Source organism: Ciconia boyciana, chromosome 7 (assembly GCF_034638445.1).
Source record: "Ciconia boyciana chromosome 7, ASM3463844v1, whole genome shotgun sequence".
In the NCBI taxonomy this organism is placed as follows: domain Eukaryota; kingdom Metazoa; phylum Chordata; class Aves; order Ciconiiformes; family Ciconiidae; genus Ciconia; species Ciconia boyciana.
The window spans coordinates 26576259-26601308 of record NC_132940.1 but is presented as its reverse complement, the minus strand read 5'-3'; the positions used below and the strand labels follow the sequence as shown (position 1 = coordinate 26601308).

At 34.5% G+C, this 25050-nt stretch overlaps 1 protein-coding gene across 1 annotated transcript in view; it reads right to left on the bottom strand.

Annotated features, from left to right (window-relative positions):
• The window catches only part of KCNT2 (potassium sodium-activated channel subfamily T member 2), a 164186-nt gene that overhangs the window by 110569 nt on the left and 28567 nt on the right, over positions 1-25050 (bottom strand). The window contains exons 2-6 of the mRNA XM_072867072.1: positions 17783-17862; positions 10132-10231; positions 6410-6458; positions 4444-4503; positions 63-137 (exon numbers count right to left, since the gene is read on the bottom strand). Coding sequence (XP_072723173.1) covers positions 63-137; positions 4444-4503; positions 6410-6458; positions 10132-10231; positions 17783-17862 — 364 coding nt within the window. The remainder of the gene's footprint in view (positions 1-62; positions 138-4443; positions 4504-6409; positions 6459-10131; positions 10232-17782; positions 17863-25050) is intronic.

Sequence of the window (25050 nt, the reverse complement as noted above, 5' to 3'; positions counted from 1 at the left end):
TAAGAGTATCTGTGCAGCTATAAAATTGCAATCTGCAAATGTATTAATTCAAATATGTTTACCGTGATGATGAAAGGAACAGCATTAATTATTTCCAGGAGAAAGGGTATTCTCAGAATTTGTTCCCAGATATTTCCCTTCAAAGAAAAGGAAAAAAAAACCACCATGTCACAGTAAGCTTACATATAGTTCTGATGAGAAATATATGTGATGTTCCAATGCCACATATGCTGTCTCTCCTACTAGCTGAATTTCAGGAAGACCATTCATCTCAAATTTAAACACATATGCCAAATGTGAATATAGAATATAGGCCACTCTGGCCTATATTATCATAATATACCTCACAGGTAAAAAATATATACTTTTAAATCTATATTTTTACTAGAGCAGTTCTCTGTTTCCATATGACCATATATTTCCTTGCTATGACCTAGTTAGTAAGACAGCTCAAATGAAGAATTCTAATTGTATTAACTAGTCAACTCATTCTCTCAGCTAATGAAGAGCTTCATTAAATTAAGTTTTCATTTTTTTCAGAGAATAATATGCTCCTGTTTTCTTCTATTGCATTTTTAGGTACCTTGGAATCACACACAGACATCTTGTCTCTGCTTTTTCGTTATTCAAAGGTTAGTTTACTTTTATTTTTACATGCACACTCACACACAGATAAGGAGGTGAAGTTCCTGCCCTAAGGAATTTATCTTTTTAATAATTCTCATTTTTCAGTGACTCTTCATACAAGTAACAGATTACCCTCCTGGCAAATACTTTTATCTGCAACTATTTCTACTTCTTTTTCTTAGAAGCTTATAAATCTTTAAAATTCTGCATTACAATGCTTTAGCTTTTGACTGTGCCAAAGTTTTTCTTACCTTAATGCTTATTGTCTTAGAGTGTCTAAAAACTGGAGACAAAGCCCTCGTAAAGCGTAAGAGTTGCAGAGACATATATCCAAAGGACATGTCCCGCTCACAAGATTTTACCATCAAATCAACTATTTTGATTACCCCTATGCACAGGTGACTGCCCTATATTCCATACTAATGTTTGTTATGAATGATGAGACACTCTCTGTACAGCCTTCTGATAGAACTTCATGGCAAAATATAAAGCAAAAGAGGAATGCAAATATGTTGTATTTTCCAAAGGAAAAATACCAGCTTGTTTTCTCTTAATCTTGTTTCATTACCCTCTGCATGTTAGTCACAGAGGTCTGGATATTTCTCTTTATTAATTCTAAGATAATTAAGATATTAACTTATTAAGAAATAAGTATTAAAAAGAGGAATGAAATTAAGTTAGAGAAAGATAGCAGTATTCTATAGTGAGTCCTTCCTTCCTTTGCATTTATCTTCTTTTATCCTTACTTCGTATTTTCTCTTTTCAAATTCTTTTGGAGAGAGAAGTAAGGAAGACAATCTAGTGTTTAATATTTGAATTTGGACTACAAGATCAAAGTTCTGTATTTCTGCCAGAAACACTTCAGTACATTTCAGGGCTTTTTGGAACTTGGTCTTGCTTACATGAAATTAGAGGTCTTCCCACATATTTCAATGAAAGTGGTACTGATCTTTTAATCTGCTTACTGCTAGCTACAGGATAGGGATACTACTACTTCTTTTCCACATCTGAGCAGTGACTGTGAATGATTAAATGTTGGGATGAAAACCCATACATTTAAAAAAGAACGTATTTAAGATTCTGTGACTTACAGCTTGACTAACTCTGTATATCAAGAATCCATCATAGGTAATGCAATAACAATGTAGCATATATCATGGCAATATTACAAGAATTTGCAGTACAACATCATCTTTTCAGTTGCAATGGCATGTTAATCTTTCCTGTTAAAATAACCATGTGATATAACCATTGAAAATTAAATACAAGCTCCATAGCATATAAAATTATTTTTCTAGTTTTAACTTTTCACATCTGGAAGCCATTGTACTTATGGGGCAGGGATTATTGTCTTCCTTGTAGTTGTAATTGGTGGGAGTTAGACATATTTGAATCATCTTAAATATTTCATGTGATAAGCAGCCCTGTAAACAGGAGTGAAATTATAAGACCGTAAGCTGAGGTTTTATTTGTAGGAATAATAAAATCAAAAGAAAATTTGATTTTCCCAACTGACCCATTCTGTGTGTCCTCATTTTTAATGGTAAGAGCTTTCTTTTATGCATTATAGAAAAGAAATGTCACATAATTTACTTATGCAGGCAAAATGCCTGTGCAGATGTGCTCCAGGTACTTAGTGATGCATGCAGCTGTATGATTCTGGCTTCCACATACAAATGCATCATGTCTTCTGCAAAACTGCCTTTTGCAGTGAAAATGTAAGGTACTGATAAAAGCAGCTAAGACTGCCTGTGCACCAGTGATATAGTAGGATTGCCAGATATCTGTGATGAGTTTTGGCAATGAAAATTTCTAATGTAGACATCTTTCAGAATTTTGGCCAAGGGTAAACCCTCATATAATGGGTTAAGCTGTGAGAATGCAGATTGTAAACCATTCATTCTTGAATCCAAGTGATCAGCAGTATGATACAGTGTGACATTCTTTGCATTCCTCCCCATATAAAAGCACTAAAAAATGCAAATTCACTGTATCCTAGTAGCATGATATACTATTATGTCCTCACTATTCTGCATGTTGAATCATTTCTCATATGTCATCAACCAAGTATCAGAAAGGTAAATTCCTTGGAGTATTCTCTCAAATGACTGCTTTATTTATTTTACAAGTTATTTGTGAAATCCTAGCAACGTGCACACAAATGCAAACACAGTCATCTTTTTCTTCTTGTTTTCTTCCTGTCTCATCCTCTGACTTGTGCCTAAACTGTAAAAGCTTTGGAAATGTTGGCATGAAATAAAGAATCTGTCACAGATTTACATTAACCAAGAGTCCTCCTGTCATCCTGGCTGTGCAGAAAGGCCTTAGAGTGGGTGAAATAACAGCCGCCTCGGCTTCCTGAGACTGGTGTAAAACTGGGGTAAATGGCTCTATCATGACATTTCCAGATTGTAACTAAGAGGACAGGAGCAGAGGGAACGAGGTGTTTGCATCAGGTGGATTGTCAAAGTGCATTTCAGTACTATTATTCTTCCTTACATTACTCTTGCTCACTTATGGGCAGTGGAAATATAGCCATCATAAAATTGCCTCAACCTCTGTGGCAGGTATATGCAGCAAATCAAGATAGTAGAGCTGTACACCCATTGCACACTAATAAGTAACTTCTCATGGCAGCTGACTTGCCAATATTTCTTTCATATTCCGTACTCACTGAAATTGATGCAGACCACAAGCAGAATGGATAGGGATAAAAAAATGCTGCCTAATAAACTCAGGAACAGCATAAATTGTGATTGCTTTTTACTGTTTTGGCACTAGATGTGTTAATTTTGGATTGTTTCTGCCTATAATTGATTTGCATTTGTAACCCCCAACACCTAAATAGTATATGCTACTTACAAGGATTAAGAAGAATAATTTTTGACAGTAGACAGTTTTAAGGCTCTTAGCATTATTGGGCGCTAAGGAAAACATTTATGCCATAATCACTTGATAAGCACACTAAAGTACAACTCTCTAACTTCAGTGGTGGCTCTGATAGCTACTGAATGTCAGTAATTCAAAAATTTATAAAAAAAAAAGATTATGCTCCAAGATATTTTCACCTTTAGAAACCAAGTCTTTTCATATTTACTTTGATAAATGATTCAGTATTTTTCTCCTGAAGATACTAAGAATGCAGGGTACCTAAAACTCACTAGGATAGCACGTAACAAAATGTAATGAAGAAAATTGAATAAAAATATTAGGAAAATACAACTTTTTAAGGAGAATACAAATACAAAAATATATTGTATTCCCATCAGATGATTTCAAGGCATTTTGCAAAGATGTTCCAATAGCATCAGAGAGATGGGTAACACAAGTATGTTGGTATCCGTAATTAAAAAAAAAAAAGTACTGTCTTGGCCTAGTTTTCTGGTGTGCAGTTTTAGAGGCTTGAAACTTGAGTTATAGATACTGAGTAGCTACAGCTTTGACATGAATGAGAATCATGTCCATTGCGTTATGGATAGACATATAAAACTGTGCACTTGAAAAATCAGTATTCAAACATCAAGGTCACATTTGAGAATGTGTTTTCAAATTTCAATGTGCCAGTGGACAATGGAAAAAAATGGAAATTTCATTTCTGACTCCCACTCTCTAGATATTACTGTTTCCTCAGAAATTTGGGAAACATGAACAGGGCTCCCTGTGACAATATGCTGCCATCTATATGTGTGTTTTTCTCAACTTCCTGCTTATACATCAGTGTGGACACAAATGCAGGCACATGAATTTTATATTGAAACATTTAATGCGGTTACTTTCTGTGATGAATTATGCCTAAAAGTAACTAAGAGTACTTACCTTGTAGCTCAGATAACTCAGCAGCAGAGTTTCAAAGAGACTTATTAAAGCCACAGAAACCTTAAGTGATAAAATATGTGTATTAATACTGGCTTCTAAAGAATATATGACATTAAGCATTACAATGAAAAGTAAAAGATAATTTAAAAAAAGCTTTCCATGCATCCTCTGAAACCATCTCAGCTAACAGCATTTAGCATGAAGCTTAAATATTGTTATTTTTCTGACTAAAGCACAGGCTGTGACTTGAGTCTCATTGCTCTTTTCCAAGTATAACACTCCAGAGAGTCTGCAGGGTGGCCTTTCCATGGTTTTTAGAGAGCTCCATATACAGTCTGCCAGATCGTTTCTCAAGTATCAGTTGTCTGTTCCTAAAAGGTACTGAGATCTTTTCACAAGACAGAGAAAGAGAGAGAAGGAGGAAGCTGTAAATAATGGAAGCTAGTCAGCTCTTTACTTTTCTGTAAAGATGTTATGAATGTGTGGAAAAACAAACACTTTTTTTACTGTGTATAATTCAGAAAGTTGAAAATGGCAAAAAATGATACAGATAAATCATTATTGATTTTAATATTTAAATGCACTGAGCTCAACTTATCAGCCTTCACTTAGATTATATGTAGTTAGTGTATGTATTATGTAATTTAAAAATATTTAAATAGTCAAATATCAAAATAGTAAAAAATTTACTTAAAATTTTATACATATTAAATAACCACAAAACTTACTTAAATCCTTTGCATAGCAAATATTCGTATTTTAATGTACAAATTCAGCTGGATCCTGAAGTCAAACAAGCCTCAGGATTTCTAATTTTAAACTAATGCTCATTACTACTGAAAACTCAGAAGAGTGCACTATTTGTGCTCACAATATCATTACCTAGAATTAAAAAAGATGCTATGAATTGAAAAATCATTAAAATACACAATCAAAATATGATATCAGTTTCTCCAAGTAAGCAATACTGTTTTATATAAACTCAGGTTGTATCTCACATAAAAATAAATCGTTTGCAACTATTGATATATATCCTACTGCAAACGCATGTGTGTATACACATGCATACACATACACATATGTATAAATTCCTATGTTTATCAAAAAAACTTATTAGAATAAGACTGTAACCATAGGCAAATAAATCTCTCAGTATTTTTTAATTAAATTGAATACAGTAATCTGAATGTGTATATCAAAATTTATTCAAACTGTGCATACTTTAAGCAAGGAATTGAAAGGTATTTTCATCAAGGGACTCTTCCTTTAGTAAAATCATGTATTAGAGAGAGGTACAAACCATTGTAACGGCATTGCACTAAGCATGGTGCAAGACTATAATGGTATAACCATTCTGGAAGCTTAAGGAATTCTTAGTAGAAAAACACATTTCACAGGGAGAATTCCCACAGCACTGTCCACAAGTAAAAAAAGTGTTCCTAAAATGAGCAGGCTCCGGGACACTGAGGATTGAACCACAAACTTCAAAAGATCTCCAAGAACCACAAAGCACTGATGTAGTGCAACTTTTGTGACATACTTGTCTAAACATGTAGGCTTCTATATTATGAAGTAACTTTAGCTTTCTAGTGTATTAAACAAGAAAGCCCATGAAGCATGTCAAAAGCTAGTCATAAGCAATTATGAAATGTAAACTCATCATTAGAGCAAACAGTGACTCCTTGACTCAACAGAGCTTGATAATTCTAAGAGAAAAGGCTATCTAATTCTACAATATTTTGTTATAAGCTTTAATACTTTATAAATATATTGTAAAACCATATAAATTCAAATCAGTTAGCTCAGATCAGCTTACCTTTATGCTTTTGTTGTACTTGGTCATCAAGTAGATTTCTTTGTTAATATCAACTTCTCCAAGTATCCTTTAACATCACTAAAATGCTATAAATCAATATTGTCTACAGTTATTAAATGGAAATAGTTAAATTGGCCATTTACATATTACCTGTAATCCCCATAAAGGCAAGCTTCGATTCACCCAAATAATAGGAGACCTGTTCATTATAATAAGAAAATAAATATGAAATTAATAAAACTCTGGTCAGTGTTTTGAAAAAAATCAAAAGAAAAAAAATTGTACATGTGAATGGGAATGAGAGCAGCCCTATTTTTTAAAAAAAATCTCAGTAATAAAAATTTTAAATCAGTAGTTATCTACTGAGTATTGACATTGCTTGTATTTCTAATCCAGAGCCAGTTATTGAGTTCCCATGGGAGTAATCCAACACTCAGTGACACCAAAATCTTTTATTAGCTTCAGTGGCTGCTAGTTCACACCCTGTGATTCCAGAAAGAATAAATCAATTTGAGCTTTTAATTCTAGAGATGCAGAAGAAAAATTATTTTTGGTAGGAAAAAGAAACTTGACAAATTTTTTTGTGTGAACTTTTTGCTATCTGTGTAATGATATAAATGGTATCTAACTCATAGGGGCTGTCATATCTTGGAAAAATCTCATGTTGTCTTAGTATTTACTAAACTCAATGATAATAGGCACTTGATACAGTACTACTGGAATCTGGCACACTCAATGGCACAATAGTTTACTGGTAGTCATTTACTGCTAGTCATAATTGTTTTTTAAGTAAGGGCATCCATTTTTTTTCAGCAAGGTATAAGGATTGATGGAATTCAGATCTTACAAGAGCATCCAATCCAGCAGTTCACTTATGCAATCAGAGAAACAATTAAATATTGAAGGCAGTTTTGAATATTCAGGAACATGGAAGTAATTGCTTGAGAGTTATGAAAACATCACTATTACATGTTAAAATGTCACCATTCCAGATGGAAATGGATTTGTCTTCCTGTTTCCCTCCCCTTCCCACCATTATGAGGACTTTTGGTTTGCTTTTTTTAAATTAGGAACTCACCAATCAATCGTTCCAGGTGTGTAGTTTTGATTGGAACAACTCCGGTTTAATTCCTTACTGATAGTTGTCATCCCATCCATGCAAAGTCCATTTTCATTAGCAAATGCATATGGGAACATGATCATAAAAACATATGGGAGGAAAGGGATATTAATTACATTATTAAGTATTCTATAAAATGTATGCAATAGTTTGAAACCCTAGGCAATGGATATAGACATTTTAAAAAGTAAAATAACTTTTAGAAAGTTGTTCCGTGTGTGTTCTGTATTTGTAGATAAAGGACTATGAAGCATTTCAGGTTACATTTTTTAAAGATTTATTTTCAAATATGTTCCAATTTAAAAACAAATCAACTGAAATTATACTTTCAAAAGCTGAACTAGATACACAATAAATATTGAAGATCAAGAGATACTAGAAATACTATCACATGGATAGGCTGCGATAGCAAGAGCACATATACCTGCCATACTCTCAGCAGGAAAGATTGCATCAAACTACTCTTTATATCCTCTTGTAAGGATGTGAGGAGAGCTGGAAATTCACACAGCAGTAATTCAAGTAAGAAACTGGTGACATCTATGTAAAAAAATAGCTGCTGTGTACATGTGATGTTATCTTGCCTTGAATTGCTGGCACAAATCCTCCCTTCAAATGATCATGTAAGGATGTGGGAATGTATATTTGTGTAAATTATGAAAAATATCCTTGTTTATCCTTGGCAAACAAGGTCAGCAGAAAAGAAAAGGATTTGCAGACCACAGATTAGTAATAGCTGTATTTTTACCGACTATGAGTGGGACAGGTACTAAATGGTATCCATTAATAAGGATGGTTTATGTCTTAAGCTCTTCCCTGTACACCCACTGTTCCTGAAGAAGTAAATGAAAGTTACTAACTTGTGCAGGCATTTCTGAAAAACAAGAAATAAATCTGCAGGGGAAGTCAGCGATGAAAAGCATTCCTCCCAAAATTGTCACTTTAAAAACAACCAGGTGATAATGTTTTCTGTGGCCATGCTCTCAGCACACTGAATAGTTTCTTTCATCAGGCTGTGACACAGTATCTAAAAAGGATTTTTTTTCCTAACACCACATTTGTAAGAATGCATTATAGCGGTAGTTTAGGTATCAAGCCCTCAGGATCTCTATGGGCAAAACCATTGACATTAATGGGGTACCATTTGGGCACAGGGCTGGTTTGTCTGGCATAGCTTCTGAGACTGGGGTCTTAGTGAGCATGCAGAAATGACTTATCTGAAACTTCTCAGCCAGACAAATGTTATACAGAGACAGAACAAACTAATTAGTCTCTTAAATGTACCACAACATAATATAAGGGAATAATATATATAGAAAAGACAAATACACTCTCTAGCTGGTGAATTGTTAAACATTTAGATTGAAGGAACAAACATGTCAGGAAAGGCCTGGGGAATTAAGCAGGCTGCAAGACACAGAAAAATCTTTGCATATGAATACAAAAGTATTTGTGGCAGAAGTGCTGATGTTCTAATCTCTTCCTCTCCTTGAAGAGACATTCTAAGATACATGTGGATACAAAAGATACAAAAAAACCCCAGTTTTTTGCAGTTCTTGCTTTTCCAGGGAGATTTTTTTCTGGCCCTTTTTCAGATGTTCTAATTTCTTACAAAAAATTTTGAGAAAAAAATTCTCAAATGCATCTTCTGTACTTCCCATTCACACATCCTTCTCTCATGCACTGCTCAGTAAAACTGATATTCTTTAACTCACTTTGCTTTGGATTTGATTCTTGTAAAATATAGTATTTCTCCTGTGCACCAGCTTTTTTATATTATTACCCTTATTAGATTTAACTGATTTTCAAATATTAAAATTAGAAGTCTTACTTTGCCCTTTGCCTAACATTGTGTGAAGAGTGCTAGCTCTATCATCCCAAGCTTAGTATTTTCATCTGTGCTTTGTTTCTGTCAGTATTTAACGCCAACAGAATCAGATCAAGTGAAAGCAAGTTAGCTAATGAAGTGTGGTGCTTATTAGCATTTAGAATTGAGAAGATTCAATATATCCAGGATACAAATACAACTGAAGTACAGGATTTAATAAATTATAAATATAATTTCTTCTACAATTGGTGGCTGATTGTATAACACATGAAAAAAAAAAAAAAAAAGCAGAGTACCCAATGACCTATATAGAATACCATACTGACAATTGTAGGTGTGCAAAATCACGCATTATGACCATGGATCATCATGAGTACAGAATGTACTTTTGGTCTCCCTCTCTTCTAAGTGTTTAGAGAAAGAAGAGGCCTAGAAAATTATCATCAATGTCATCTGCATGAAAGCTCAGTTTCATGTATTTGTCTGTTTATTTCCAGGATCTGGGGTTTTAAGTAAAATTATTTAAGTAAGTACAATCCTAAAATTATTGTTGCATAAACTGGCAACCAGATATTTGCAATTTTATTTTTATAAATATAAACATAATACGATACATAGAAATATTATGTAATAATACAGCCAAAAGATATAAGTTTACACAACTATATTTGATGCACAGTATCTGAGCAAATAGCCAGGATTATTTTAGCAGTAAAGTGGAAAAAGAATATTGTTATTTTGGTTCTTATTTCCATTCACAATGTAAGACTAGCTTTATAATTCTTCCAAAACATCTGTAAGACATAAAACCAAATCCCTGTTGACAGAATATCAAACATTTATTCATTAAATTCAGTTATTTCTTATAAGTTAAACAATGCTTTGAGAGCAGAAATAACAACAACAACAAAAAAAACACATTACCATCCAAGTCCTTGTGTAGGATCATCCAGGAGCACACGAATTATGTATAAGAAACAGCTTAGTAGCTTGAGAGAAAAATTGAATAATCGTATTCTCAGACCTATTTTAAAAAGAAAAGAAAATACAGAAATAAATTCAGGTTCTTTACAGTTTCATCCACTTTTAAAAGGAACTAGAATAGCCATGCTGCAATAGAGCAAAGGTCGATCTAGCTAGTAAGCTGCCCCTGATATGGGCAATTGGGGTATCATACAGAAGAAGAACATAAGAATAAGCCTGTCAGATACACATATAATACAGCTTTCCAGCTTCCAGAATCTCTGGGTTAAGACTCAGTCTGTTTTAATGTAAAGAACTACTCAGTCATTTGTTTGAAAGCTATGCCATTCGTCTTTTCTGATGCCATTCTTTGGGTCTTTTGTAGTTTTACAAGTCCACTTTCTTGAAAGGGGAACCAGAACTACATATGGTATTTGAGATGCAAGATACAGTGACATGCAGAAGACATGCTTTCAACCATAGGCAGAGGATATACAATGGCAAGTATTTAAATAATAATACCTGAAAGTCTTCATGCAGTAGCTTCTCACACAGAATATATTAATATTATCCCAATTTATAAAATATTAAACTGTAGTTGTTTAATGTTGAAGTTGCGTAATTAGGCATCCAAGAATCAGGACATCTGAAAGTCATGCTGAATGCACAACTGAACTGAATCAACAACTTGCTCTACAGACCATGTGAACATTGAAATGTTCTAGCTGAAAGGATATATCACAAATACGATCACAAAATATTACAGCATTTCCTACAAACATAGGTCTACTGCACAAAGGCAGAATTCCTTCAAAGGGATCCATATGGACACTTGCTTCTATCACATGGTGATAGAAGTTATTTCAGTGCTAATTGGAGTCATTATCTACTACAGTCAAACTTGACTGTATTTTAATCAGGTTTTGCAGTCATTAGAGGATTAGAGTTTAAATTTTTGGTCTTGTTATTAAATTCAATAGTCTTAAAATTTTGCCAGTGTAAATATTTGTATCTAACTCTTGGGTTTAAATTTTCATTCACTAATTAAGTTAAAATTGTCAGTTGACTAAGGTTAAGTGGGGGAGGTCACTTTAAGCATTAATTTTTTTTGGTCTTGTGAACTGGGAGTCCAATTCTGCATGGCTGAACCCTTCTGTCCAAAGCAGAATACCATTGATTGAGTCTTACACAGATGTGACTTCATTTGCACCTAGTCATAGTAAAGATACTGTCTTTTGTTGTTGTCTTGCAAATAAGTTAGCAGGTCTGCTGAACTCAGTAGAATTACTTTCACGGTTTAAGAACTACAGCTTCATTATGCATACCCAAAGCTGTGTGTGTACACTCCCTTTTAAGGAAAGAATCGTAATTATCTTATGGTAATATTACATACGTTTTGACTTTACTCAGTCCTAAGTTCAAAGTTAACACCTTACAGATAAAACTGATAAATCACCTTTTATATCTACTAGTTCCCCTCCCATTTAAACACAATCTACAGCAAACATAGAAAAATAGAAAATAGATTCTTAAATATTCTACCATGCAATTGCTGAAAGAAATCTTAAGGTTTATTACACAACACTGCTTACTACTTTTAACTGTGAAGTTGCAGTTATCACATGAGACCTGGATGGACTTTTACAGCATCTTGTCATCTGTAAACTAGGGTTAAAATCCTGTAGTCCTGACCATGACAAGTCCCACAGCTGTTATTGGCAATTAAGTTTGTGAACATTAACCTAGCGATTCCTGCTGTCCTATCAAGAATAATTAGCCACAGACTATTTATTCTCCAATATGAGTGAAGGGATTGAAGTAGTAAACGGATTGAGGGGCTGTAGAAGGTGGCTGTGTTGTCATGCTATTACTTGACTAGGAAGAACCCCAGTACTTTTCTTGGACAATGCTATGATTTTTTTTGCAGCTTTTTGAATTGTTGCTGAAGAAAATATGAATTGTGTCTGTACTAACCATTTTGTGGAAGTCTGTTGGAACATGAATGGTTGCCATAACAACTAGGCTATTACAACAAGAAGAGCAGATAAAGTTAAAAAAAAAAAAACACAACAAACAAAAAAACCCCAAAAAGCACCTAACCCCATACAAACAAAAAAAGCCCACCAGGATTTCTTTTCCTTACCAATTTTGTGTTGTCTAACTTTCTTAGATAAATACAAAATTCTATTGTTTGTTTCTTCTGTTTTTTAGCTCTGTAAATGTTAATCTTGGTGTGAAACTTATTTTCTGCATTGATAAGGGCCTGGTTTCTAATCATCATTTGAAATTATATGTTGGTTTAAATGCCAAAAGAAAACAGTGCTTTTCTGATTAAAAACTACATTAATACAAGGGACCCATGCTCCTGGCTGCTGCCTTAAAATCTTAACTCTCAAATCTTAGCCCTGAAAGATCTGGCACTATTTAAGTATTCAAATATTTAAGTTCCATAGATCTATTCCAGGCTATGCCTAGAAGTGCTTCAGGCTCTGGATATCTCCACAGGCATGGCTGTTTCCCACAGAATAAAAGGCAGGATTTTCACACCAGATATGCTTTCATCTAAGGGTTCTAGTTAGGATAGATATAGACTGCATATCACGGACTGGGTTATATATAAAGTAAGGCAATAGGATAGGTCTTGTACCATATGTAATTGGATCAGTTATTACAATATAAATATGGAAGAACAGACTTTAAGACTACCCTGTTTCAGAAGGTCACCTCTCCTAGTTCTGTATGCCTCAGCCTTTGGAAATAGGATGTGCTGTCAGAGGGAGCATATTTAGTCACCCCTGCGAAAACTTTAATAATTAATGTAGGACTACCAAATAAGTATTCTCTCTGGTTGAAACCTTCTGTACCCTCATAGTTGGGGAAGTCACCTGTGAGTTGGAAGAAATGCATTTATTCCACTATCGTGGAGATCTAGGATTTCAAATATGGGAAGGAGGGGACAGTCACTAGAGAAGGCATTTAAAACAGGTTTTCATTTATTACTCTTTTACAAAGAAGCATTTCATATTTCTGTTTGCTGGCTGACTATTTTTGTCCTCTGTTTTACATGCTGTCAGTGCATCAACATGGTCTGCTTGACTTTATTTCTTTTTTTCTATTCACAGCCAGATTGTTCAAGTAGCAGGGTCATTTGCACAGAATATCTCTATGTTTTGATACTGGTGCCTGAAACTTGTATTCAGCTGCATCAATCATACACTGTTATCCAGTTATGCATTGTTTGATGAGATTGTAATTTCACTGTGTCCATGTAACCATGTTACCATGGTGTTACATCCTTTGTCTTCTTTAAAAGAATAAATTCATAATAACAGTTCAAAATCTGTTTGTTTTGTGAAATAAATATACCTACGTCAAATGTTGATGTTTCCTTCTCAGTTTGAACAAGTGTTTGCTATTTTTTGCAGTCATTTTTAAGTACACAGTGATACATTGTACTTCACCAGTACTGACTGGGACTTTCAATTTTCTTATAAATTCTTGATGCTTCCCTTACAAGTATTTTTGGAGATTAATCCTCTGATTTAGAGAGCTGATCTAAAATGAAAGCAAGAGTGACAGAGATAGCAGCTGAAGATTTTACAATCACCTTCCATTATTCCTTTCTCATAAGTCTGTAACATATTTTTGATTTTTAGCAAAATCATCTCAGTAGCAGCTGGCTTTAGGAGTTGGAAGTTGGATCAAAATATACTGTTAATAATTTATATCATGGTGATGGTTATCTTTTATTCCCTCTCCACTGAATTGAGACTTCACTTATTTTTTCCCTTTGAGACTTATTTTAGGCTGTGATAATGCAGTGTGATCTTGGCAAGTACAAGCAAGTCATACCAATATGTCATCTTTTTTCTCTCTCTCTTTTTTTTTTTTGGCTGGCTGACACCTTTATAAAATGGTTTTCATGCATTGGTTGAACTTGATTAGACATTTGCTTGCAGAAGATTGAGTGGAAGCTAGGTTGACATTAGACATAGATAAAGGCTTGTTTTATCAGTTTATAGAAATGCTTCCAAAACCAGAATAATGAATGAAACAGTTGATATTTCCTGCTACCGGTCTGTATGTGATTTAGATCAGAATAGTATTCTGCAGAAAATTCATATAAATTCTAGAGTTGACAAAACCACATGATATTACACTCTCATGCATTAAATTCACTTGTGAAGCCGTAAGGATTAGAGAAAACTGTTTGGTGAACATGTGTAGTTTGATTTAGTTATATTATCTGAACATTTGCAGATACTACTGACAATTATTTTCTCAATGATAGCAATTACATCTTTAGTATGTGAAGGAAGGTTTTCAGTGCTCTCACTGAACACCGACTAAGATCTAAAGGGCAATATCTTTCTTTATCAACTCCCTGATACCTCTGGGCAAAAGAATCCTCCAATTTCAATGGATGATTAAATGAGTGCACTTGAATGAGTGGCAGGTACCGTCCCAGCAGCAGGTTTTTGAAGACTGTATTTTAGAGGATTCTGGTTGTGAGTGTTTGGACAAGAACCAAGATCTGCATAAGCAGAAGGAGTGTTTGATTGAACTTACTAATTCTGAACACTTTGGTTAGGGGATTTATTTTTTTTTTTCTTTCATTCAGTACAGTAATAGTTTTACTGTATTTCCTGTTTGTTTCTCCTGAAAATTGCCTTGTTTAATGTCTAATTAAACTTGGTTAAGCTTCTTGTATCATGAGAACCAGTAGCAGTGCTTGGGTAACCTGTGGGATTCCAGTGGGAAATGGCATGCCCATGCCATATGCTGCTGTATGTACAGTCAGCACCCTCATTCTCCAACTTACTTTCCATGAACTGGCTGCATAATTAGAAATAGAAAAAACATTCCTTCTACAAAAAGTACCTCAGCTCTGTGTGGCATCACTGTGTAGAGAATTCATCAGAATCTGGATTTTTCCAGCAATCATCAAGTAAGCCAAGCAGCAAAATTCTTGTGCTACTTGTCTATAGCATGAACCCATCTCCAATAGGATTAATTAACAGTTGCTTCCTACTCTTTTGCTTATTTCAAATAAAATTCCACATCATTCCTCTCCTTTGGACCCATGCATCACACTTACCCAATCATAACCTAATAGAGATGTCCCAGTATAGTAACTTATGACAATTCTCTTAACGTGCTTAGCCAGAAGGGTATGCACTTGGCAAAGGAATGGCCATGAATTCATACTAATTAACTAACTTCTGGTTTAATTTTTATGCTGATGATCATAAATGTATTGATTTTTAGATGTACAGAGTCTGCAGTTCTGCCATCAAAATATGTATCTGTATATATGTATTTTTTTAATCTTGTTAAGTGAAATAATTTTTTTCCCTACTTAGATCTTATCTCAAGCAAGAAGGTACTATTCGGAACCTTCCTATCTTATCAATGAAAAGAGATTTACAGTGAGTCAGGTCATAACTTTATAGATGTTCTTAGTAAGTAAACAAGAGTGCATCAAATCCCTGTTTTGTGGACTAGATCAGGAACAAAAAGGCTATTTATTGCTTACAGCTTCCCAGACTGCCTTTCTAGCCAGCAGTAATACTCTTTTCTAGTTTAGGATGCTTTTTCTGTTTTGTCTTTTACTCCATTATACACTATATCAACAATGTCAGAAGTCAAAGGTTATAAAGATATAAAATTCTTAAAGATATGTAAAGTCACAGGGAGAAAAGTAGAAGAGAATTAAAACCATTAGAGAAGTTGTCGTGCAATTAATTACATTTAAAATGTAAATCTAGTTAAACTCATTTATCTCTAACAGGAATCACAGAATGGTTGAGGTTGGAAGGGACCTCTGGAGGTCACTTTGTCCAACCCCCCTGCTCAAGCAGGGTCACCTAGAGCTGGTTGCCCAGGACTGTGTCTAGACAGTTTTTTAATATCTCTATAGAGGGAAACTCCACAACCTACATAAAAAAATGTATAAGCAAAAATTTATTCTTTGCAACACAGTTAGATTTGTAAACATAAAATGGAGTATGAAATTGTTCTTCACACATCTCCTTTCTTTGTTCTATGCATAATGAGTTGTACACATTCTTTTCATATTGGCCAAAATGCAGTAAGAGAGTTCTAAAGTGTGCTAATACAGAATAAGAAACTTATTTCAAATAAAAGCCTTCATTAGAAAATAAATTTACCAACCAAATCTAATTAAATGTATAATAACGTGAAAAAAACTATGTCCCATCTGAAGTGTAGAAGAGAAGATACTCTGAAGGCTATCCACATCATTTACTAGCAGAGGTAGTCCTCTGCTTTCTATGCTATTTAGGCACCTGAATTAAGATGACTTCTCCCCTGTGTGTCTATGTAAGTGCAATAAATAAAGCTTTCCCCATGGATGAACCTCCAGCAGCTTCGTTAAACCTGATTCTCCAGCTGGAAACCGGCAAATAATTCCAAAGCTCAAATTGAAAATATCAGTTATTCACAGTACAGTGCCTCTTTTTTTTTTTTTTTTAATTGGCTTAGGGGCATATTTTGCTTATCACACTTGGAAAGTTAGAGAAGCTTAGCCAATAAAAAGATCATGTTCTGTGATGTAAAACTTGTATTTATTTAATACTAGCTCTTACAGACAGAAGATCTTATGGTCTGTCTTATTTTTAAAAATTTGATCTAGTCTCCCAAATTTTGTTTGTCTGGGTTTTTTTAGATTGGGACACCGAAAAAATAAAGTTCTTTCTTTTCTCTGTTCTGTCCTTTCCCAGACACAAAGCCATGGAACCATCTTAACTGTATTAAAAAGGCCAAAATGTATTCTTTCTATTCTAAAAGCTTTATGTATAAAGCTAGTGTAATTTTCGTTCTTTACAGGTGTAGGGCAAAGGGAAGTAAATTCAGTCCTGCTACACAGAGGAAAATTGAGGTCAGTTACTGCTCTTCTCAGCTATGAACTCCACTGGTCTAATCAAAATTTGATAATATACAATGCTTCAATCCCCTTGGACCAGCTGCATGGATGTATATAAAAAGATTAATATCTTAGTTCTTCCAATGTATTCTCTTCTATGATGGCCTATGAATTTAAGTGCATATGTCGATTAAGATATCGTTGAATCAGACTAAAGACAAGGCTACATTTCTGAGGTACCACATTCAGGAGAAGGAGATATGTCCTCCCCATTAGTTTCCTTTCCAAATTTCTTTTTTTTTGGTACAGATCAAGTTTGAAATTTATTTGGGAATACTTAATAAAATTCAACACTTCAGAAAGCTAGGTACTTCTGCAGCTTTTTTCCTCCAGCATCTGAAAGGCTCTTTGCTTTCCTAGACAGAAGGCCATGATTTGTCAATGAGCATTGCAATGTCAGATCCATGCAAATTAGTCAACTTGATCATGATACAGAAATAAAATCACATCACTAAGTATTTGATCCTACAACATAAGTATGTTGTTTTTAAGTTTAAATAATACTTTCTGAATTTGTTTTAGATATTATGTAAAACTGACTCCTCTATGGGGTAAAATTTTAGCTCAGAAGAAAATTAATGATAACTTTACTGTTGCCTTCAATGGAATTGGGTTCTACTCAAAGTATCACAATTATGCTTAACAGAAATTAATCCAACTGCTTACTTGATCTTTGGTTTTTGATGAAGAAGAGCTTTAGTCTCTCTTTAAATGTATTTTCATTCATATAGAATTCAACTTGCACCCTGAAATATAAAAGGAAGTATTAGAATTGAATATGAAAGATAATAAATAATTTTTTCAAAATAATTTGTTTCCTAATCATCTGTTTTTTATATATAACTGGAGGAACATATAATAGAGAGTGTTCAGCCAAAAGCTCACTTGGATTTGAATGACTAATGTTAAAAGGTTAAAAAACAAAACAAAAAACCCCCCAACAACTCAAAAAACTTACTTAGTTTATCCCCTTTACATGCAGAATCATTTTCATACTACTTGGACACTCTACACTGCAAAATCAGAAGCATCTACGTTTTTGGTATTTTCATTGGAAGACTATTCTCATATCTGCATCTTTGTAAGGAAGATTTCCTTGATGTTCAGGTTAAATGTTCCATCTCAGTTTAACTGCCTTCCTGTAAAATTGACATTTTAATGATTCTTCTTTTTTCTATCTTGTTCATAACTCTGTTAAGCATTCATGTCTCCGTTAAGCGTTCACTTGTTTGTGTTCACCTTTAATCAAATGCTCATGCACCAAACCAACCACCCTCTCTGAACTTCACTTTTGTAATAATGAAATATTGAGACCTGAAAGCAAAATTATATTGCAATCCTACGATATTGTACAGAAAATAACTCCCCTTCCTGATTATATTAAAGCAACACTAACATCTTTTTTTCCTCTCTTCCTCTCAAATTTGCCAGGATGTATTTCATGTTTCTGTCCCTCAATTCAATCTGAGTACAACTCATGCAATAGTTCGACAGACTGCAAGAGAGAAGAAAACTATTGCAGGGGCTGGCAAGGGGAAAAGAAGGTGTGCATTACTTGTATAGAAAAACTTAGGCCATTCCAGAGTTGTGGAGCTGCACTGCTTGCTGTAGGATGAGTGCAGCATTAGTTCCATTTCCACTGAAGTCCCTGCTCTACCCAACTGACTCGATCTCTCTCACGAGTCCCAGTTCTCCTCCAGCAATGAATCACTTTACCCAGCACAATTTCTGTCCCTTCTTGAGAAGTCAGTCCTCAGTTTGAGAACTGTTCTACTACTGCTAAAGAATAAAGTGAGATCACGAAACTGAGTTACTTTTTTATTTCTCTTTTTCTCTGTATATACCATTATGTGTTGCAAAATTGCATATACCTTTTCTGTTCCTAGGCATACTTGATCTTTATTTGAGCATTTCTTTTCAGCAGTCTTTCTTTCATCAAATGACTGTACTTCAATTACTTGTCACATTTTTCAGGCAGGATCCTGACTTTCCCTTCTTGCATGTGAAGCCTTTGCTGAAACAATTTTTGTATAATCTAACGTTATCTATAGTCTCTCTCTTCCCCTCAAATACTTGTATAATACCATATATTTCTGTACAGTTCCAATTCTGTACTTATGGAATTGGAAGATTATTTAGTTATGGGCCCAGAATGGATGGCATCTCAGGTCATGTGACTTTTTCATGCTTGCTTACTTATTACCAGAAGTTTAGGCATGTCACTTTGTAGGACAGGGTCAGCACATCATAAAAAGAAGGCTCTGTATGACTCACTTAGTGAGGTCAGTTAATTTTAGTTAGTCACTTAGCTTTGGTGTGGTTTATTGTAGTGTTCCTTGTAGAATGGAGAATTACTCTGCTTCCTATTCAGAGGAAGTAAAAACATAATCTTATTTTTAAGAATCTATATTGGTACTAAGCTCTATAACTTACAGAATTTTGAATTTATTTCTGTGCAATGACACATTTGACACAGCGGTGAGAGCAACCTCTACCCTAGACCAGCTTTTCCACCCTATCTGGCTCTACCCCTTCTGTGGTAAGATATTTAGGCAGTTGGAATTAGATAAAGAAGCCATCTGCCCTCTGCTTTTTAAACTAAGAGTAGCTGCAACTGCATATTTCAAAGAGCTTGGGCCCAGAGGAATGTCTTAGAAACTGCCACCAAACTAGAGGAAAAGCCCATCAGATGAAGAGCATCTTGTTTCTGGGCTTTTATTGAGTTTAAATGTTGTTCTGCTCAAGACTGTGGGAGTCGTTGCCATTAACAGAAGTACAATTTAGATAGTTGGTAACCTTACGGCAAGTTAAGGAAGCATGTCCAGGGGTTAATTAATAGGTGAGCAGGTTTGTGGGGGCCTGAGCTCTGCTTCAGTTCTTTTCTGCACATTTCCCAAGGTACTTACTGTCATTAATGCAGTGACAGTTTTAGTGGGAAACATTTCCCATGATTTGGCAGCTGCCACATGCTAAGTGTATATACTTAATCTTCAAGGACATATTTCAGTAGGTAAACGAAGTGGCACAAAGCTATTGAAGTAAGGGATGTTATTTAAAAGGACTACAGTATTGGTGATCTTTTTTACATGTTCTAAACTAATCTCGCAAATTTTTCAGTAAGGAAATTACAGTAGTCACTTATGAAAGAACAACATGTTAATAGTAAGCCATGATTTAATGATAAGGAAAGAGGATGTGGGAGCTAATCACCCTCCTATCACTACCATTATGAATTGCTCTGATGGCCTTCTAACAGCTGTCTACTTCTCTTCCCTTAGCAACCTGTGCTCACAGCAGACTGGGATTCCACAGTGCAGCAGTTTCCATGGCAAAATGGATTACGAATGCTGCTAACACCACTTCTGTGGCTCAACTCCTCCTTCTCCTTCCCCTGACTTTTCTAAACTTAAGCAAAAACTGTATTGTACTTCTACATTTGCAGGAAATACATTATCATGCATCTATAGTCAATGTACACTTTCATGATACTCTGGCTACCAAACAGAGAATATTTCACTTTGTTTCTTAAAGGTCACTATTTACTAAGTAAAGCTAAGAACAAATGGCTGAAGGAGCCACTGGCAGGGATAAGGACAGACACCTCCAGATACTGTTCCTTCCCAATACTCTGTTTTTTATTTTTAGGGAGAACACTCTTTCTACTTGAACCTTAGTTATAATCTTTTAATGATTAAAATTTTACCTCAAGTATTTGCTCTTTTCTGTCTTTTTCACACTATGAAGTGTAACCTAGAAAAGGAGTATTTCGGGAATGTAACACAAAAAATTCTGATCCTTGCTTGCAATAATAAGATCAGGTGGTAGTAGTAATAGTAGTAGTAGTAGTAGTAGTAGTGGTAGTAGTAGTAGTAGTCGTAGTAGTGAAGGGCTTGAACAAGCTTTTTCTGGACTTAATTAAGTACAAGTAAGTAAGGATGTTTCAAGTGAGTGAGTGAAATTAATTGCCACATAATTATATAAACTTGATTATTCTGTAGCAGGATAAATACTAGTTGGAATTTGATTCCAAGCAAATGGTTTTGATTAAATGGCACACATGCAGCACAGAGTGATAGTATATGTGTATGCAGATCATCTGGCCTATGGAATAGGTTTGGATTCATTCTATATTTCTGGTGTAAGTAATTTAAAAGTGTAGTTTAAATGATTTGCGCCTCGTGTTTTTTTTATCTTCCTGCAAAAGACAGCTGTAGTTCAGTCCACCCTGACCAAAAGGAAATCAAGCTGAAGGATTAAAACACTATTCCTTGAGGGTGGTTATTGGGACAGAAATGTTTGATGAACATAAGGGTTTTGTGTATGCAGTCAGTTAATCGCTTCTGACTTTTTCTGTGTATGTGTTAGGCATTAAATATTCCATGAAAAGCTGCTTTTGGAAGTTAAAGAACAGGTCTTATGCTTTCCTGACTCTTGCTTCAGCTCTATTGAAAATCCACAAATATGTGGCTGATACACCTGTGGCAATAACAACTGCAGTTATATGATTCTCTTGAAAACACAGTGTGGCTTTTTTTAACCTTCTTTTTAAAATTAAATACCGCTAATAGTGGTCTCCTCTAGTTTAAACCCAAAGTACACTGATGTCAGTGGAATCTTTCAAACTGTAAGAAGCATCTTTAAGTACCCAAAGCACAAGTATACATTGCACTCTTCTAATTCTGTCAAGATGTAATTTGAGTAGCACATTTTAATGTAATACAAAGTATAGCAGGAAAATACTAATTCATGCCAGGGACATTAATGTAAAGCACTTATTCTCATGACAGTTAATCACTTGGACCAATCTGTCTGCACTCTGGTTACTTAACTAATTTTGTCTGCATTTTTCCATTGCTATTTACCATGTCATTCTAACGCCATAGCCACACTTTACTATAGTAACAATATTACCTTGCACCCTCAAATCCACAAATTGTCTTTCGTGTTAGAAAATAGCAGATTTGGCAGAAATAATCCCTTCAAAAATGAAAGCATGAGTTGGATTTCCCACTACGTGCATGCTAACAGCTGTAAATGTTTATGCTTACTACTTCTTGACATTGGAATCAAGAAAAGGTGTTAACTGAACAAATGGAGCCAATCCAAAGAAAACTACATCAACTTATTTAAATCCATCTTTATGGGAAGGGACATTTCATGTTTTTCCTACAAAAAGAGCCTTGTAATATACACACAATATGTTTTTAATTGGGATTTGCCAATCCAATATATGTGAAATCCTGTTAGATTTCATATCTGAAAGTTTATTATGTAGGGTGTAGATAGGTGGTTAAAAATGAAGCATTTGAAGTGCTAAAGCAAACTGCTACTGTCAGAGCTTATTTTACTGCAAAAAAAAAGGAAATGGCCATTTTTTTTCTTATAGCTTTTAATAAAAGATTAGTGTATTTTAATGATGACTGTCTTGGGTAGCAGCTCTTTTCTTTTTGAAGTTTTGCAAGTTCTGAAATACTCAGAACTCTGATTCGTTTAGAGCTTCACAGAGAAATGGTCATTTGACTTTCCAGGCCTGCTTGTTCCATCAGAATCAATACGACAGGTCAAGACTGCTTGTTGAATGATACCTCATCATCTTGTGCTGAAGGAAATGGCAGTAAGACCAGTACTTTTCCATTACTGGTTCTTAACTTGGGGAAGCCTTCTATTTGTTTCTGGTGGGAAATCAGTCATCAGTTGCATAGGTCATGATAAACACTGAACAGATAAAGTTCTGAGTCTTTCATTTCCTCTCCATGCTGAATGACAGCACCCCAAAACAAAGTAGTAACTGGGGGAGGCAGCATGCTTGTTTCCTCCCACTTATTGGAAAGACAGAAAAGATGCTGTTTCTTTTGCAGCCTCCTAATTTGTTAGTCCATTCTTGCAGCATGAGAATGACATGAGAGTGTTGTGGAGATCAGGGCCTCAACATTTTTCTGAGTACTTTAGGACAGAGTCTTTAAAAGCTACGTCCTTACCTGAAGCCCTTTACCATGCACTACGCTGATGAAATCTAACATTTGCAATATGGCCCTGCATTTTCTTAAAGATGACTTCTAACAAGTGTAGAATAACTAAAACTGACATGTATAAGGTCTTTTTCTGATAGGAGATTTTATCTGTTTATTATGAAAAAAACAATGAATATTTTCAAGATCTCTGCAGAACTGTGTGTGTGTAATACTGTCTTGTAGATTCTTTATAATATCTAACATTGTGAATGTACTTGATAGAACACAGGTTCCACACCTTCTACTAATTGCCTTGTAGTATGCAGTATTACCTATTATCTCTTTATTTTTCCAAACTAAATTCTCGCAGTACTCCTCTAGAACAACTTATGCAGTATAATTGTCTGGTTCAAATTTGAACTGTCATGTAACAAAGACATGTTTGGTTATCTTAATACTTAGAGTGTATGCTATGACATATGTACCTGGGTGTTTCTTTGTTCTTCTTTCTACGGGTATATTTATTTAGAAGTTACTTTCTAAATCAGTGAATCTGAGTTAATCTATCTAGTGAAGTTTTTCCAGACATACCTACATTCACTTGATCATGTAATTGGATGTCACCATAACTAATGGATTTATAGAGATCAGGTATTATCAGTGTCACCGTAAAAATTCTCTGTATTAATGAAGATAGAAATAGCATGAACTGAGTTCGGCTATATCACAAGTTACAGAATAAAGGATCAACGATGCATAATAACCTTGTAGCTTAGAACTGTATGTGTGCTCAAACCCTTTTTACTGTATCTTTCCAATAAGTGCTGCTTGTTTCGATTGAAACAAAACCAAGACAGCATCAGAACATAGGCCAAACCAAATTTTTCAGGTTGCACAAAGTAAAATTTGCACCTGCAACCACAAGAAAATATTTTCTATGTAAAAGCAAACTTTTTCTTAATTGTTCAAAAGCCAAAATGCTACAAATTTCAGCCCTTAATTAAAATTTTCTTCTTTACAATTTAAATAGTATATGTGTATCTATATTTTTATGTATATAAATATAAATATATTTTAAAATCTGATTGTAAGCCAGCTTCATGTTCCTTTTTACAATCAGCTGGCCTCAGTTACATAAAACTGTTTTTGTGAAACCTATACAGGTCCATGGCAGCAATTTAATATTACAGCAATAGAGATATGAAATGACATTATTTTTCAAATTTTTCTGTGCAAAATATCTTCATTTTTTCCATTCCTTTGAGAGAAAGTTTTTTAAGGGAAGACTGATAGCAAGTGACTGACACTCAGTGGTGGGTAGTATGCATGCTCTTCAATCAAATAATAATAGTTTTTTTTAAAATCTCCCATTCACAATCAGTCTTGCAAATTCAAAAAGGAAATTAACATCTCAGTCCTCCACCCATGAAACAGTGACAAATTCACCATTCTAGTAAAGGTGCAGTAATAAAAAATGAATTTGTAATCTGTATTCTTTGTCATTAGAAACTTTTCAAAAAAAACAAAACAGAAAATACTATGATGTTTTACTATGGGGAAAAGAAATCTCAGAGAAATCTCTCTCTTCATTTTAGTGGCCCTGCAAATACCACACACTTTACTGCAAACACACTTTCCTGTTGCAAATCTGTTGCCTAAGGTTAGAAAGTTAATAAATCAAATGTGAATGATGCATTAAGTAGCACACTTTTAAGATAAATTTTGCAAGAAAATCACACAAGGAAGATAACCTGACAAGTTTGGTAAAACTTTTTTTTTTTTCCCTTTTTCCTCAAAGCGTACGGGGGGTGGGGGGGGAACATACATGTTTTAAAGTGAATTTATTGCATGTGAAAATAGCTCTTTTTAAGCTCTGGGCAAAAATACTTCACATGTGGGATATATACAGCACAGAGCTATTTCAATGAAAATCCATTATGCAAGGCTTTTTAACTGTGTAAGTCTGAATATCAGAGAACTCTG